The sequence below is a fragment of the Tupaia chinensis genome, unplaced genomic scaffold (assembly GCF_000334495.1).
Source record: "Tupaia chinensis unplaced genomic scaffold, TupChi_1.0 Scaffold000354_1, whole genome shotgun sequence".
In the NCBI taxonomy this organism is placed as follows: domain Eukaryota; kingdom Metazoa; phylum Chordata; class Mammalia; order Scandentia; family Tupaiidae; genus Tupaia; species Tupaia belangeri.
Genome location: NW_006159849.1, coordinates 1347207 through 1364726, shown reverse-complemented (window position 1 = coordinate 1364726; position 17520 = coordinate 1347207). Strand labels below are relative to the sequence as shown.

At 42.9% G+C, this 17520-nt stretch overlaps 1 protein-coding gene across 1 annotated transcript in view; it reads left to right on the top strand.

Moving 5' to 3' along the window:
- Positions 1–17520, top strand: part of SLC1A1 (solute carrier family 1 member 1) — a 122422-nt gene that overhangs the window by 23537 nt on the left and 81365 nt on the right. The window contains exon 8 of the mRNA XM_014589345.1: positions 5–47. Coding sequence (XP_014444831.1) covers positions 5–47 — 43 coding nt within the window. The remainder of the gene's footprint in view (positions 1–4; positions 48–17520) is intronic.

Below are 17520 nucleotides of genomic sequence, written 5' to 3'. Positions count from 1 at the left end.
GAAGAATAACTGGCTGCGGCTGTCCCCCGTGGCGGCGGTGGTGCTAGGTGAGCGGCGCGGCGGGTGGGCGATGCGCGCACCCTCACGCGCACCCATCGCCCAGGCCGCGTGAGGGGCGTGCGGGTGCGAGGGTGGGCACGCGCTGGCGCACTCGGTGCCGGGGCCCCTCGGCGCGGGCTCGGCCCTGGCCTCAGACCCCCGCGGGGGCTCTCCTGCGAGCAGGCTGATCTCTGTGTGCGATGAACAAAGCTCCGCCGGGACTCGCGTTCGGGTGCTCGAGGAGCTGCCGGCTCCTGCTTTACCCACAGTGAGCGCAGGGCTTGGAAGGTGGGAAGGGAAGCAAGCAGCTCCCAGTTCTGCCCTTTTGGAAACAAAGGGCTGGTTTTTACATCTTTCTTCCCTACCCGCTTTGAACCATGCTGTCCTGACAGACTGAGTATGAATTGCAGTTCTCCGTCTTCAGTCGGACTGGAGAGGCACATTGGGGCCCAGGGTGGTTGGGCCCCTGGGGGGAGAGGCTGAGGGTGTTGTCGCTAACCCCGGCCAGTGCACTGGAAGGCGCCTTCGCACATGGCTGGCGCTAGCTGCCTGCACTAGGCTCTTCGAAAGCTGCCAGATTCTGCCTGAATTCAGGGGTGTTCCATTGTGTCCCAAGGGAGGTCACAGGGGAAGCGAACTCAGAGGGCCCCTTTCTCCTGAGCTTCCTTGCTCTCCATGTTGTTTTTCTATTAAAAACGTTTTTTAAGCCGTCTTTGCTTGTTTTTGCAAGGGTGTATTTAAGTGATTAATGCTTGACAGATCACCAGACGAGGTGAATGTCTGAGCTATTGCTCAGAGATGTGAGTTACTCGTGTTTGGATTCTGTTCTGCCATGGTTGTCTGTTTTCCACACTGGGCTCCTCCAGGATGCGCTGCTAGGGGGCTGGATCCACGTCTGTCTTGCCCTGGGAGCTGCACAGGTGGGGACTTCTAGCAGGTGGGAGCGGGTACACCACTGGGAACACACGGATTTCCTGGCAGGCTCCATCTTCCGTTTGGAAACTGCAACTGAGATTGCTAGAAAGGGGGAGGGGGAGTTGTCCCGCCCCAATCTCATGCACCCTCCTCTCCACCTCCTCCTAAGGAATCTCAGAGTATTTGGTATTTCCTGATCACTGTCCCATAATTCCCTCGGGGGCGGGGGGGGGTGATGGTTTAAAAAAAAATAGCCTTTGGACATTAATGAGATCCTTGGTGTCAGATTGGCTCCTCCAGAACCCCGTGCACAGCGAAGTCAGGTTCCTAGTAAATAAATAACGTCCTGGAATTGCCTCAGCAGAAGCCATTTGTGGGGAAGGAAGTGGAGAAGTAGGTCTTCACTATTTCCCCCAAGAAGTGCCAAGTGGCTCTGGGCATTTTTAGGGAAGGTTTATCCTGTCCCCTCCCCACCACCACATTTAAATAGCAGACCCTACAAAGAGGGTGGGTGATTTGACTTCACTTCAGTAGAGTAGAAAAGATGGCTTTGTTTGTCTTCTTAGTGATAGCCTCTACAATTAATTATTAAATCCCTTTTTAAGGACTTTGGGTGGCAGGTAACCTCAGGCTTGCGTCTCCCTCCCAATTCTCTGCAGACTGGAGCAATCTCGCCTTTTCAGCCCTGGGGTGCTCCAGAGATGCTTGCTTGTTAACCCAGTGTCGCCCACCAGAGGTCAGTGTCCTGATGTAATAAAAGCTGGGGTGGAAGGATTTTGAGAATTTGTTCCTGACCTTTTGAATGAGTTGCAGAAATACATCTTCCGGGTTCATTGGGATTACGTGCCCATTTTGCAGACGTGGCCATTGGTCTTTGGTGGGCATTTTCCTCCAAGTTGAACGTTTTTTCCCTGGAGGGAACCTGGTTCCAAACCTGGGTTTGAACCCAGAAGCTTGATTCAGGTACTATTCTCCAGAAAGAAAAGCCATCATTTAAAATGTTTAAGTGCCCACTAGAAGTCTTCCTTGACATTTGCTCCTCTAGAGAGCAACACAGGGCAGGTCCCCATGTGTTCCTGCTTCTGGTCTGAGAACTCACAAGCCTAGACCATCCCCCAAGTACCACTCAGCAGGGTTCTCTTTTCTTCTGTCTTTGAAGTATGCTGGCAATGATACCTCTGTTCGTGCTGTCTGCACTAGTTCATTTGTTTAACCAGCAGTGACATTTCAGCGACTTACAACAATGGCCCTGAGTTTATGGGTAAGTCCTTATTAGGTCATGATAGTAAACGTTTGTTTTATAACTCCCTTAACTGACCAGAAAAATCTCAGGAGCACTCGTGCAGCCCCCTCCTCCCCTTCTGAACTTTTCAGCAAGTGAACCTCAAAAAAAACGAAAACAAAAAACTGTATGGTTTATTAACTACCCTGACTAAAGGTCATATTCTGATCATAGCCATGGAAGTGTTTGGTCCCTGCTATAATTGAGAAGCCCTGACCCTTTAAAATATTTTGGTTATTGAAATGAAGAGCAAAGACTTTTATGAGCCAGCTTAAAGCCTCTGATTTTTCACGATATAGCATGTGAGGGAAATGCAATTAAATGTCATCTTTATTAGGTGTGAAAATTATTTTCATGGGTGGGAGATGACAAGAGCACAGCTATTCCTCAAATTCTTATTCACAAGATGAAAGGAGTTAGGTGACCATCTTTCTTAATTTCTATAAAAGCCTACAAGGTTCTCAAAATAATACCTTGGATTTTCACATGAGAGGCCTTGACCAAAATACCATTAGAAACATTTTCATTGCTTTCTCTACTGCTTCTTTAGTGTAGTCAAATGAGAGCACAAATTCCTGGAGTCAGGGATCTAGGATTCGAAGTCCGATTGCCAGGCTCTCCCATTTAGAAAGCCTGCTTATTCTCTGGGATCCTCAGTTTCCTCATCTGGAAAATGGGGATATTGGTCATTTGTTATTAGGGTTGATTAAGAGTATGTGAAAATATCCAGTTGTGTGTGTGTGGCATATACAATATACTGGGCATTCAATATATGTTAAGGTAAATCTGAATATATTGTGAGAAAATTAATGTCTTCTTACGAAATAAAATTTCCCAATCCATGTCTCTTTGTTGTGCTTAGTGTCCAGCCTATACTTTGGAGTCCAGAGTGACTCAAGTGTTTTGATTACATGCTCTGTCTAGGCCAATGCCAGTCTCTGTAGCAAAAAGAGAAAGTTCTTTCCCTTTCCGGGAAAGAACTAATCATTTTATTTTCTGCTGTGCAGCCTAATTCTCAATTCATTTAACAAGGAACAGTTTTGAGGGAAGAGTTTCTGTGCCCTAAGTAGGAATTATGTCCAAGCAGAATTCCTGTGTATAGAATTCTGTCCATATCTGATTAAAGTCATCTAATAAGTCTCACTGTATACTGTTGGTAAGGCCCTCATGGTCTCCTCACCTAACTCACAGCAGAAAGGCTGACCTTCCTCTCTAGGCTGATTCTATGTTCTTTCAGTCATTTGAAAAGCCTGTGCCACCAAGTTAAGGGATTTTCAGAAAAGGTAGTAAATGTTATTTACACCACAGGGATGGCAAGCTCATTCATTCTAAGTCATTCTCTTCGAAACACTAAGGAAGTAATCTTTTACAGATTCCAATTCCGTCATCTAAAAGGTGAAGCAGTTCCTTTACATTCTTAGTAACACCCTTGCCCAGCTTCGTGGCTCCTACCTGGAGCTCTTGCAGCCCTTACCTGGCAGTGCTAATTTGAGGGTAGGCAAATGCTTTCTTGTTCTGTTTTTATGTGAGTCTGTGAAATTCCTGAGGATGGGCTGGCCCTTTACCTGCACAGAGCCTTGGCTCAGCAGCATCTGGGAACGTTCCTGCATAGCCAAGACTTAAATCATTCTCCCATTCATTCAACAAATATGTACCAGGGACTGTTCTAAAGCCAGATCACACACAATGAACAAAAGTCCCTGCCCTCATGGAACTTATTTTCAAGTGGAAAGAGGTCATGAACACAATAAGCAGGCAAAATGTAATACAGGTGTATCACGTGGTAATAGTGCTGCAGGAACAAAAGCAGGAGAGGGAAATGGGGAGTTGAGATCACAATTGTAAATAGTAGCCAGGAAGATCACAATGAGAAGGCGAAGAAAAAAGCCACACAGATAGCTGAGAGCATCCTACTGAGAAACAGCAAGGAGGAGAATAAGGCACGAGAGTAGGAGGAGATGAGGTGGCAGTCAGGTAGGGGTGCACAGCAATAGCTTGGCTCAGGTCCAAGGTCCAGTCAAGGCAAAATGGCGACCTCCCTTGAGCAGCCAGCAGAGGGAATGGAAGGGAAAATACGGCTGCGCAAGGCATTCAGCAGGTTAACCTGTAAGCATTTGCTGGATTTAGTCCAGGGGAGGAGGAGTGGCAATCTCTGACCAGAAAAGGAGTTCTGGAAGGGGCACAGGCTCGGAAAAACACATGGCATGTTCCACTGTGGATAGGGAGCATTCATGGCGTGTGAGGGCATTCAGGTAAAGGAAGGCAACAAGCAGCTGGATAAGTGAGTCTGGTACTTGGGAGCCCTGTTTGGAGTGGAGCATCGGTTTAGACCATGTCAGGCACAGGAAGAGGGTAAAGCTTTGCGAATGAAGGAACTCATTTGGGAGAACAGGGAGAAGAGAAGACCAAAGACCTGGACAACCCCAATATTGGAGGTCTGGGCAAAGGAAAGAGCACACAGAGGAGAACTCAGGAAGGGCATGATAGGAGGTAAGAGAGTTCCATTCATATGCCAACTGTCCTCTACAGGTAGTGGACTGTCTAGTGTGATGTTTCTTAAGAAGACGTGAAAACAAAAAGTTCTGAAATAGATTACCAATGTCTGCCAAAGGCTTAAGACCAGGCAGTATTGGTATGTATGCTGCATATTGTGGACCCTGGCTTAGAAATCTGTGAGGTTCCTTCTAGCTTTAATAACTTTTAGCTTGGGCCAGCAGATGGCATAGCAGTTACATCACTGGACTCCCTCACGGGTGGCTGCAGTTCAAGTCCTGGACCCAGGGGCTTGAAACTCATGCCAGGTGCATGTGCATGTCTGCCCAAGATCCCAGGAGGAGAATGGAGAAGGTATTGAGGTGTGGCCATCCCCCCGAGGGTGGATTTCTCACTTTTTCCCTCTCATTGTCTCTGTCTCTGTCTCTCTCTCTCTCTGGGGAGCACACGTGCTCTGAAAATAAATTAATTAATTAATTAAAATAAAATAAAATATAACCAGAAAGCCAACTTTTAGCTTTATGACTTATAGTCATTCTTCAGTTCATTGCTAAGAGCAGAGGAATGCATCCATAGGGAGCTAGAGGAGGGTTAAAGGGCATCATATGAGGTTGAAATGACCTTGATGTTGTGTCAACTGTTCTGTATTTGAACTGCTGATTAGGGACTTCGGGACAATAATATAAATTGTATATGGGGCTATTACCGGGGTAATGTTCTGTGTCATATTAGATTATCCATTACAACAGCAATAGGAGGTCTAATAAACATACAGTTTGGGACTTTATGTGCCTCTAATGTAAAATATTCATGAAGCACAAAATATTCCAAAAACATGAAATAAAAGAATAGTGTCTTTAAAAACTTTTTAAAAGCTGTATAGAAATAGTATATATCCTATATCTTCTAAATCAGTCATTTCCATGACATACAATAAAAGAACCTCCATGCAGAAACTGTGTGTGCTGAGTATGTGGTAGAGCTCAGATGATAGCTCCGAAGGGTAAAACCCTGGGTTAAGTCAGACAAGGTGTAAACTAGTGGGATTAGGAATTCTTATTGGAGGGCATGTGAAATTGTACATGAGCACTTGCTTATAAAGAGAGAAGGCTTTCCACATTAATTACTTGTGAGAAATTGTGATTACCTTTAACAGAGCCGAGACTGAAAATAGCCGTCCTAGGGAGCCAGCGACACATTGGCCTGGTGCCAGGGAAGCTGTGTTTGCCTGAGGAACTGTAAATCTCCCTTGTGTCAGTAGAGATCTGGGTTCACATACATTGTGGGGACTCAAGCACTAGAAGAAACACTCATTTTAAGTAAAGAGTGGCCCATTTAAACTCCCTGCAGCAGTGTCTGTTAAAGTAGCAGATATTTCAAATTACCTTTCCTACTGTGAATGTTAAACATACACCTTCTAATAGAAGATAATATTGGAAACAGTTACTCTGCAACCAATCATTCACTTTGGGGCTATAGTTGAGCTCAGCAGATAGTTTAGAACGAGTTGATTCATTATACTTGCTGGGGGAACAGCCCCAAACTGCAACAAAGAGAGCTCTGTTGCAAATTAGTACACTCCACAGTAACACCTCTGTTAATGGAAAGGAAGTGTTTCGATGACTCACTCATTGCCAGAAATGGTACTACCTTACTTTGAAAAATATCTGCGGACTGCCTGTTCCACTACCAAAGGTAGGTAGTTCCTTTCCAGCAAATTCTCTTGCATTTTCCAGGATGGGCAGGTCTCGTCCCAGCTTACAGACACTTCATGAGCTTATCTAGTAGTTACTTTCCCAGGATGCATTGTCATTTTCCTCCCAACCCCAGCCCCAGTGTGAGCTCCAAGCAGCACTCCCCACTTAGCCAAGACATGGGACACTGAGCCTTGTTTTCCACCACTATGACCCAAAACCAGTAATGAGGGCATGAGACCTTCCACCAGTGCCTCCCTATTCAGGCTGAGATTTATTCCTAGGGCCCTTCTTAGTTTCATAGTTCCTATTTGTGTTCAGAGACAGGACATTTGTCATAGCAGATCTCCATGTGTCTAGGAAGGGTCTTGATCATGTGACATCATGGGACTCTGCTTGGTCTGCACATGCTGTGCAGAGTGGTGGGCTCCAGGACTGGAACTTCCATTCAGAAATGAGAGGGTCCACACTGCGTTTATTTCTTGTAATTGTCTGAAACAATTATTTGGGTTTAGCACTTTCAGATAATACAACGTTCACTCAACCAAGTGGGAAAGGAAAGCTTAGGTGAGATTGTACAATTATTTTTTTACCACTGTTTTATTGCTTAAGAGGTACCTAGTTACTTATAATTCAGTAAAGAATTAAGTAAACAACAATAACCAAAGAAAAAGTGTGCCATCACTGGAAATGCCTAAACTACAGAAATCTTAATCTCTAAGCTTCTCCTTCTTGAAAATATAGTGATTTTGCTCAATTTCTTTGAGTATCTCTTATACAGATGGTTCAGCTTAATGACTTTTCAACTTTACAACAGTGCAAAAATGATACACATTTAGTAGAAAGTATTCAAATTTTGAATTGCTATCCTTCCTAGGCCAGCAATACACAGTATGATACTGTCTCCCGATGCTGGACAGCGTCAGTGAGCCACAGCTCACAGTCAGCCACACCATTACAAGAGTACACAGCTGATAGTCTACAATGTAGACTAGGCTAATCTATGATGGTCACTAGGTCAGGTGTGTTAAACATATTTCAATTTATAATATTTTCAACCTATGATAGGTTTATTGGGATGTTACCTCATCATAAATTAAGAAGAATCTGTACTGTTTTCTGAGGCACTTAATCACTTTACAGGTTTCCTATAGGATTCTCCAAAATATGAGATGTTTAAAGAGACACATTTTCTCCTCTGAAAAGTTCTTTCTCGTGTGGCTGACCAAGCCTAAAACTAGTATTTATAGAAGACTTATTGTGAGTTTTATGCACATTTATTTCCCATGACCTGCAGCATAATGAGTTAGGAGTTTTCCCATTTTACAAATGTGGAAACTGAAATTTACAAGGCTTTGGTCATGTGGTTGAGCACACAGAACTGGACTATCTGATTCCAAAACTTAGATTATTAACCATTAAGCAAAGCTTCTTCCTAGCTAGTGTCATATACCTAATTGGTAGTTAAAATAATTTTTGCAGGGACCAGCAGATGGTGTAATGGTTATGTTGCTAGACTCCCATGTAGTCAACTGCTGTTTGAGTCCCAAACCTAGTGGCTTGAAACCCATGCGGGGTGCGTGTACATGCATGCCCACAATCCCAAGAGGAGAACAGAGGAGAAAGGCTTGCAGCGCGGCCATCCCCCTGGGAGGGGGGAGTGATTTCTCACTTCCTGTCTCTGGGAAATGTACACACCCCATAGCAAAAATCTCTTAAAATATCATTTTTGCAGACTTTGTTCTTGCAAAGTGGCTAGATTAAACCTATTATCCTCCCTCTTGCTCCATCCCTTCTCAGTGTCTTGGCTTTTTTTATCCTATTCCTTTATCCTATCACTGTGGGGCATTCCACAGAAGTGAGTCCTTGCCCGTATTCTTATCCCATGTAAACCTCTGATTGAGCTTGTATTCTAGTTGAACTTATCAAATAGCTGCTTTCCCAGGATGCATTGTACTTGTCTGCCATAATGCATTTACTCAGGCGTTTCATCCACTGTTATTCTGCCCACCCTTGAAGATGGATCTAATTTCAATTTTAATCAGTAGACTTCTCTGAATGCTCAGTCAGAGATAATCTCCCTTCTCTATACTATTATTCTTAACTTACAATCACAAACAATCAGCATTTGCACCACCACTCTCATTCCTGCCCTGTGGCAGATACCACTAAATGATTACAACACTTTACTTTTCAGCTTTATCTTGGTCTCAGAATCCTTAAAACTATGCTCTGGGGAGAATGGAGGAGAAGGGATTGCGGTGTGGCCATCCCCCCACCCCTGGGGAGTGATTTCTCACTTTCTGTCTCTCTGTCTCTCTCTGTCTTTCTGAGGAGTGCACTATAGCAAAAAAACCTCTCAAACAAAACAAAACAAAACAAAAAACTATGCTCCAGGCACTGTTAATCAAACAACAGAATTGGCATGTTAAATGAAAAGTACTATTTGTTGCTAGGAAAATCTATTTAGCAATCAATTAGGAACTCAATTTAAATCAAACAAATATTGATGTTACTGGCAAAATATGTAGAGTTGAAATCTGTTTGTCTCCTTATTCTGTCAATGATAATGCACACACAGATAATACCATCATGAGACTAAGCTTGGTAAATGCTGCAGGGAAGCTACAGTGTGCCTTGGGCATTCCAAGAAGAGAGCTGGTAAAGAGTGACTGGAGGCTGTAGTTGAAATGACTTGAGCGGATGTAGAAGATTTCTGTGCTTGAAGATTGGAAAGCTCAAGTCCAGATAGTGGTAACAGTAGGAGTACAGAGGCCTTAACCTCTCAAGTACAATTTCAGTACTGTATGGAGCTACTATTTAATATAGACTTTGCTGTGTTTTCACACTTTTCTTCCTCACTTTAGTTTCTTGAGGATAGAAATGTTTCTTGGGACCAGCAGGTGGCAGGGTGGTTGAGGCATTGGACTCCCACATGGTCAACCACAGTTTGAGTCCTGGGCCTGACAGCTTGCTTTCTCACGTTCTCTTGCTGTCTCTCTCTGGTGAGCACATGTACACTGTAGCAAACTAAGTAATAATAATAATGATGATGATAAATAAAATTTAAAAAAAAAAGAAATATTTCTTACCTGTCGCACTCATAACACCTAGCGTCGCACCTACTCCATAGGAGATGCCACAAAATATTTCTGACTGATTTCAAATCCTTACTCATGGAAGACTAACGGAGATGTCAATTATTGATAAGCCCATCCCTTTGCTTCTCTAGGTGCCCACTCACTTGTATGGCTTTTTTTTTCCCCTTTTTCTGTAGGGCATATGTGTTCACTGGAGAGAAATGAAAGAGGGGAAAGAGAAAAGGAGAAAAGGGGTCATCCCAAGAGGGATGACCACACTGCAATCCCTTCTCCTTCATTCTTCCCTCAGGATTTTGGGCACACGCAGATGCACATGCCCAGCTTCAAACCTCTGAGTCCAGGAATGAAAATATAGTCAGCCGTTGGGATCTAGCCTCCTTAACCATGGTGCCACTGGCTGGCCCAGTTGTGTGGGTTTTGGAGTGAAGACCCTGGGTAACTCTTATCTAAGCCAGAGTCATTCCACACATACTTTACTCCTAGTTTGAGGGCCCAGATGAAGAGCTAGCTCGATCATAGTTCTGAAGCCACATGAGCTCAGCATGGCCCTGAAGCTCCCAGACGAGAGGGTCTCTCTACCCTAAGGAAGATCTGTCCTTCTCAGGAAGCCAGCACCTGAAACAGCCTGATCTACAGATCATTCCTTGGGCTATATAGAGAAAATGGAAGATCTATCTCATTTCCTAAGTTGTGCCAGGTTTGGAGCTGAATCAGCCTTGCATGTTAGAGCCTTTTTGGATGTGGTACTGAGCAACTCCTACTCCTTTCAGAAGATTTATTTCATGGTTTTCCCCCTCCAAGTAGCTTTTCACATCCTTGTCCAAATTCTGCCCATTTCTCTCCAGGTCTGGAGATTATTGTAATGATAAGAAGTTTATTAGCCTGTCTGTGCTACCTGTTCCAATAGACCTTGAGAAATTGCTTAGATAAATGCTAGATTTGGTCATTAGTCTGAAGACAAGTTTTTACTTTTTTATTAGCAAAAGTTAATTGTCAACCAGGAGATGTTATAGGTTTCCTCAACTTCTGTTTCCTCTTTATGTATTCCTCTTGGCACTTGAAGAGTTTCCTGAGATTGTACCAGACTGAGAAGATTCTGAGTTCCTTAGAAGGGTGTAGATGAGATTTTTGTTGCCATTTCAGAAGCCATAGGCCCTGAAAAATGCACTCACTCAAACCTAGGTCTCTCCTATAACTGGCTTAACATCTGCATTGAATATTGGTATTTTCCAGTAATCATCACATGGATAGCTTATTGGATTTTTTAATAAGTAGAACTTTGCATCTACATTTGTTTAAAGGGAAATGACTAAGGTTTGGTCACTTTTTTAACCTCAAGTCAGTAATCACAGAAACTTGACTTACTGTATCTAAGATTTAGAACCCTGAAGTTACTGGTAAGCCATGCCCATCACTGAGCTCCTGTAGATTTCCTGAATCCTGTTCCAAGCCCCGTGCACTAGGCAACAGGGTTGCTGGATCACAGTAGGTGAGTTTGCAGCCGTGAACTGGTGGGGATTGCTCAGGTTCTCCATTTCTCTTTGTCCCCTCTGTTAACTTCCCCCTGTTTTCTAGGAAACATCTACTATTGATGAAAGCAATACTAAGGAAAGGGACTGAAGATCCCACGAACATGTAAAATATAACAAGAGTAAACAAAATCCTCAAGTGTTCCTATAAAAATATAATACCATGTTTGTTTTTGTGGCCTTTGTTGCATTTAGAGGCATTTATAATCATTCCTAGACCTTTATTTGAATCCATTGTTGTATCAAATGAGCTGATACATGGGGAGGTACTTTTAAAAACTACAGTTTATGACTATAAATTTTTGTTATTGTTTCCCAGAAATAAAAACAAGAGAGGGAGGTGCAAATGGTAAAATCTGGTTCCTGGGTCTGACATTATTCCTTGAAGGCACTGGTGTGAGATGTCATCTTTGTACGTTTAATAGGGCCCTACTCTCATCCTGTATGAAATGACATCTAGGTCCCTTTTAGTGACTGCACGACATGTTTAATATTCCATACATGGATTTTGTTCTTTCATAAACCAGCCAGCCTGTCTTTGCCTTTCTTCTTCCAGTGAGAATTAAGAGAAACACTGAGGTATTTATAGGCACAGATTCCTGACCCAGCCTTTTAACACTAAAGGCTATCTTTATTTTAATTTAAGAAATATCACAACATTGCTAAACTATGATTTAATTCACCTGAAAATAAAAGAAAATATTCCACAAGGTAGCTGAAGGTATTTCACAGGACTGCATAAAATGAGTTGATTGATAGGCAGAATCATCCATAAGAAAATCAGACGTGAGCGATTTTAAGAGGGAAAGAAGAAATGGAATGGAGTTGACCTCAGGTAGCATATGGGAGACTTTAGAATCCAGAAGTCAAGTCATAGATACGTGTCTCAGGAAATAACCCAACCACACACATGTGTGGCTGACACACCTATGTGGGATTGGGTATGTCTGGCTATTCCTAGGCTGAGAGGTTCCCTAACCAGCTTGGCTTCTAAGCCAAAATGTTTTCTCTAGAGGCTGGATTCCTGTGGGTTGGTCCTAACTCTTCCCAACCAATCTCATCCTCACGCAAACCCAAATGGCTCCTTGGACTCTAGGGGCCCCAGAAGCCTAGGAGAGGTCCCCAAGTGTAGGGACCTAGCGCTTGACTCCTCATGGGAATGGCACTGTAGCCTTTGTCAGTGGACAACAATCCCACAAGTCAGGAGTTACCGGAGAGGCCATATTTATGACATATTTCTGCCTGGGACATGTGGCAGAATTTGTACTTGCATTCCTGTGGCCTGCTTTGCTAATGGCGTCCTCCCTCAGCTATTTTCTCCTGACTTTCATAATCAGGTTTGATGAGCAAAGGGTAGAAAACACAGTGGTTTTCAGGTCACGTGCCTTAAATAGCAATTATAATGAATTCCTGGTTCAGTTCAATGCAGCAGGTGCCAATCAAACACCTACAGTGTGTCAAGCTTGGTGCCAGTGACGGTGGGGATATAGGAAGGAGCAGGCAGACATGCTTTTGCCTCAGGGTTTTGAGGTGAGGGAGAGAGGGGGAGAGACAGAGGTCTCTCTCTGGGACAATAGAAATAGGTCTCTCTCAAGGGACAATAGAAATAGGTCTCTCTCAAGGGACAATAGAAATGCAAATGGAATTCATTAGGGTCCACAAAAGAGACTTATTCCTGGGGGGAGCCAGCCTGGGAAAGGTTCTCTGGAGGAGGAGGCATTTTAACTAGTTTTTGAGGAGTGGGTTAGAGTTCCATAGACAAGAAAATGGTAAATAGTTTTCCAAAGATGAGGAGTCTGTGTTAACAAGGGCATAAAAGCAAAAAGCATACAGAACATCTTTAAGAAATAGCAAGAAGTGGGCCAGCAGGTGGCATGATGGTTAAGGCACTGAATCCTACGCGGCCAACTCTATGGTGTGAGTCCTGGACCCAGCAGCTTGAAAAACACACTGGGCACCTTTGCCTGTGTGCCCAAAATCCAGAGAGGAGAATGGAGGAGAAGGGATTGCTATGTGACCATCCCCCTGGTGGTGGTGTGGGGGAGTGATTTCTCATTTTCCCTCTCTCTTTCTGACTCTCCGCAGGAAGTGCACACACACTATGGCAAAAAAAAAAAAAAAAAAAGAAAGAAAGAAAAAAGGGCAAGAAGTTTTATGTGACTGGATATGCTGAGATGAGGGTAGTAAGGAATATGCAGACCTGAATTAGAGACCTGACAGGAAATAGATGGTCCCCACACTCAGAAGGGTTTTACCAAACAGAATCAAGGGAATATTTTCAGAATTAGGCAGGATTAAAGGTATCAGCAAGGGGTGCTGAGGCAACGCAGAGACTAATAACTGTGGGAAGCTATTGGTGGGGTGGGGACGGTGCTATCACAGTGCAGTGAGGTCTGAGGCTACGGCAGAGGGGCCACAAGACAGGACCTGTATGGCCACCTGGGAACCACAGTCACTGCCAGAACCCTGGAAAGGCAGGGAAAGAATGAAAAACTAAGTACTCCAACCTTTTTGTCTTTCACCCATAAGATCTACAGTCAGTGCCTCTCCTTGGCTGAACCCAGCCAAAACCAGAGGCCAAGGAAGCCTGGGTCCACCCCCTAAAACACAGAGCATCACAAAGAAAGAAGAGGATGGCTCTGGAGAGCAAATGGGAAACAACCTGCACAGTCACGTGGCTTTGGGTGCCACACTAAAATGTTTTCTTTGGACATGATTCATCACAAAGAAGGGTTGAAGAAATATAAGGTCTGTGCATGATGGCAGAGAAGTTTGATGATGTCTGGTGATGCAGGTGGATGTCACTTACGGGCACTGTGAGATATAAGAGGAAATAATGGTGCCTGCAACCTCTGTATATAAGTAACAGCATGACACCATCCTGATTTGACCCGCCTTTAGTCTATTGTGTTCCTGAGCTATTTCCTGACAGTGATCAGTATACACTCATAGGTTAAATTTTATTGAATTCACAATATTATGGGACCAGCAGTTGGCGTAATGGTTATGTTGCTGAACTCCCATGTAGTCTACCGTGGTTTGAGTCCTGGATGTGGTGGCTTAAACTCATACTGAGTGCGTGTGCGTGCATGCCCAAGATCCTGAGAGGAGAATGGAGGAGAAGGTATTGTGGTGTGGCCTTCCCCCTTGGGGGGTGATTTTTCACTTTCTGTCTCTTTGTCTCTGTCTTTCTGGAGAGTACATGCGCCCAATAGCAAAAACCTCTAAAAAAAAAATGAATTCATAATATTACCAAAAAAAAAAACCTTTGAAGTTGTTTAGCATCTCCCTTTGGCTTCTAAGTGTTGAGGGCCTTGTCTCCCCATCAACAGCCTTTCTTCCATGTAAAGAGGGCAGGTGTGGTTGGTGGAGGAGGCACCGAGTACCAGTGATACCTTTTTCACTCTCCTCACCTATAATTTAGGGATCTTTTAATTGGAAGTGACAGAAAATCCAGTTCAAACAGGCTTATGCCAGAAAGGTGAGGAGTAAGGTATGGAATTTATAGCTTTGATAATTTAAGAGTCCAGAAATAGTAACTGTTCAGGTACAGCTGGATTCAGGAGTTCAAACAGTATCAGCTAGACCTGTTCTCTCTTTGCATACACGTGGTCTCTGCACTCCTGTGCTGTTTTCACTCTCAGGCAAAACTCTCCCTTGGTGGTGAGATAGCTGTCAGCACTGCTCAAGATTTCCTTTTACCCGTTCCACACCCAGCAAAAGAGAGAAAGACCCTGATTCCTTTCAGTTCAAACAAGATTCTTGGTCCTTCGCCTGAGGCTCCTTCAGCCCTAATTGAGTTATAGCCCCATTCATCAGTACAGTCTTGGGTCCAAAGGAATGTGGTCCAAATGACTGGCCAGACCAAATCAGATCACTCCCTCATCCTACCCTGGTTGCACCAAACGTCTAGTGATGGGTTTGGCTCAACCTGAAACCAATTTTGAGTTGGGCGGTTTGTTATTAATAGCAGGAACAATGGATATTGGGTGGCAGTGACAACAAACATCCTGCCTTTTATGTGTTATGTTCCTGAACTATTACCTGAAAGCAATCAGTACACACGCAGGTTAAATTTTATTGAATTAATAACAAACTTTTGAAGTTGTTTAGTTACTAACTGCGTAGTTTGAAACTGATTACATTTAGACAGAAAGTAGTTTAAAACTCAAGAGGTACTTCAGTCTGTTCAGGCTTTTTACAAAATATCACAGACTGGGTTACTTATAAACAACGGGCACAGGCTTTTTACAAAATATCACAGACTGGGTGGCTTATAAACAACGGAAATTTATTTCTCACAGTTCTAGAAGCTGGGAAGTCCAAGATCACGGTGCCAGGAGATCCAGTGCCTGAGAGGGCCCACTTTCTGGTTCATGGATGGTACTTTCTAGGGTCCTCACACAGTAGGAGGGACAAGCCAGTTTTCCAGGGCCTCTTTTATAAAGACACTAATCCCATTCATGAGGGCCAGTCACTTCTCAAGGGCACCATCTCCTAATACTATCACACTGGTGATGAGGATTCAACATAAAAATTTTAGGAGAATACAAACATTCAGACCACAGCAGAGGATAAGAAAAATTAAACAAATTGGAATTTTAGTTTCAATTCTTAAGAATTCTACAAACAAATAAAAAAGAAGAAAAGAAAGAAAGAAAGAAAGAAAGTCCATTCTTACCACTTATATTTAATGGAAACCTTAGCCAGTGCAATAGGTCAAGAAAAAGAAATAGAAGACAGAGACTGGAAATAAATAAATAAATAAATATGTCCCTATTTACAGATGGCATCTATTTTCTACATACAAAATCCCAAGAAATTACAAAACAATGCCTGGAACAAATGATTTTAGCAAGGTCTCAGGTCTCACATAAAAATAATTTATTTCTATATATTTACAATATACAATTAGAAATAGAAATTTTGGGAACCAGCAGTTGGCATAATGACCATGTCGCTGGACTCCCACATGGTCGACCGCAGTTTGCGTACCGGACCCGGTGGCTTAAAACTCACGCTGGGCGCGTGTGCATGCATGCCCAAGATCCTAAGAGGAGAATGGAGGAGAAGGGATTGTGGCATGACCATCCCCCCTGGGGGGTGATTTCTCACTTTCTGTCTCTATGTCTCTCTCTGTCTGTCTGGCGAGTATACGCGCCCTATAGCAAAAAACCCCTCCAAAAAAAAAAGAAAAAGAAAAAAAAAAAAGAAATAGAATTGTTAAAATATGGGAGCCAGCAGGTAGTGTGGTGGTTGGGGTGCTGGACTCCTACATGACCAACCATGGTTCAAGTCCAGGACCTGGTGACTTATTATTTTACTCTCTCCATCTCTGGTGAGCACACATACCCTATAGCAAACTTTATTAAAAAATAATAATAAAATTAAATAATTTATATTTATAAATAAATACATAAAATAAATATGCTATGTAATAACTCCAAAAAGTAAAAGATTAGGTATATGGCTAACTATGTATATATATACACATACACCACACACACACACATACACACACACACACACACACATATATATAAATAATCCATAGGCTAAAACACTTATAAAATATTTTTTAAATAGCTAAACAAGAGACCACCAGATGGTGTAATAGTTCCATCACTGGACTTTCACATGGCCAACTGCAATGTGAGTGCCAGATGCGGAGGCCTGAAACATGCTGGGAGCATGTTTGTGTATGCCCAAGATCCTGGGAGGAAAATGGAGGAGATGGGATTGTGGTATGGCTATCCCCCTGGGGGGTGATTTTTTGCTTTTTGTCTCTCTGTCACTCTATCTCTCCAGCAAGCACTTACACCTTATAGCAAAAAACTTTCTTAAAAAAAAGCACCTAAACAAATGTATAGACACTTCTTCATAGACTAGAACACTTAACATAGTAAAATGCTGTTAATTCTTCCATAATTGATATGTAGACTTAATACAATATTGTTCAATAGCCCAGTAAATTTTTTATAGATGAGCTAATTCTAAAATTGATATGGAAAGGCAAAAGAATTAGAAAATTTGAAAAAAAATAAAAAGCAAATTGGCAGAATCGCACTATCCAATTTTAATAAAGTAATTAAGACAGTATAATATTGGTGAAGGGATAGATACATAAATCAATGAAGCAGCGGAGAGTTCAGAAATACATATACTATTATTTATTTATTTATTTATTTATTTATTTATTTATTTATTTTTGTAGAGGATTTTGCTATATGGTACATGCACTCGCTGGAGACAGAGAGACAGAAAGCAAGAAATCACTCCCCAGGGGGATGGCCACGCCGCAATCCTTTCTCTCTTCTCCTCTCAGGACCTTGGGCACACATACACACATGCTCCGTGTAAGTTTTATGTTGCCAGGTCCGGGACTCGAACCACAATCAACCATGTGAGAGTCCAGCAATGTAACCACTACGCCATCGGCTGGGCCCAGAAACAAACAATTACTTTAA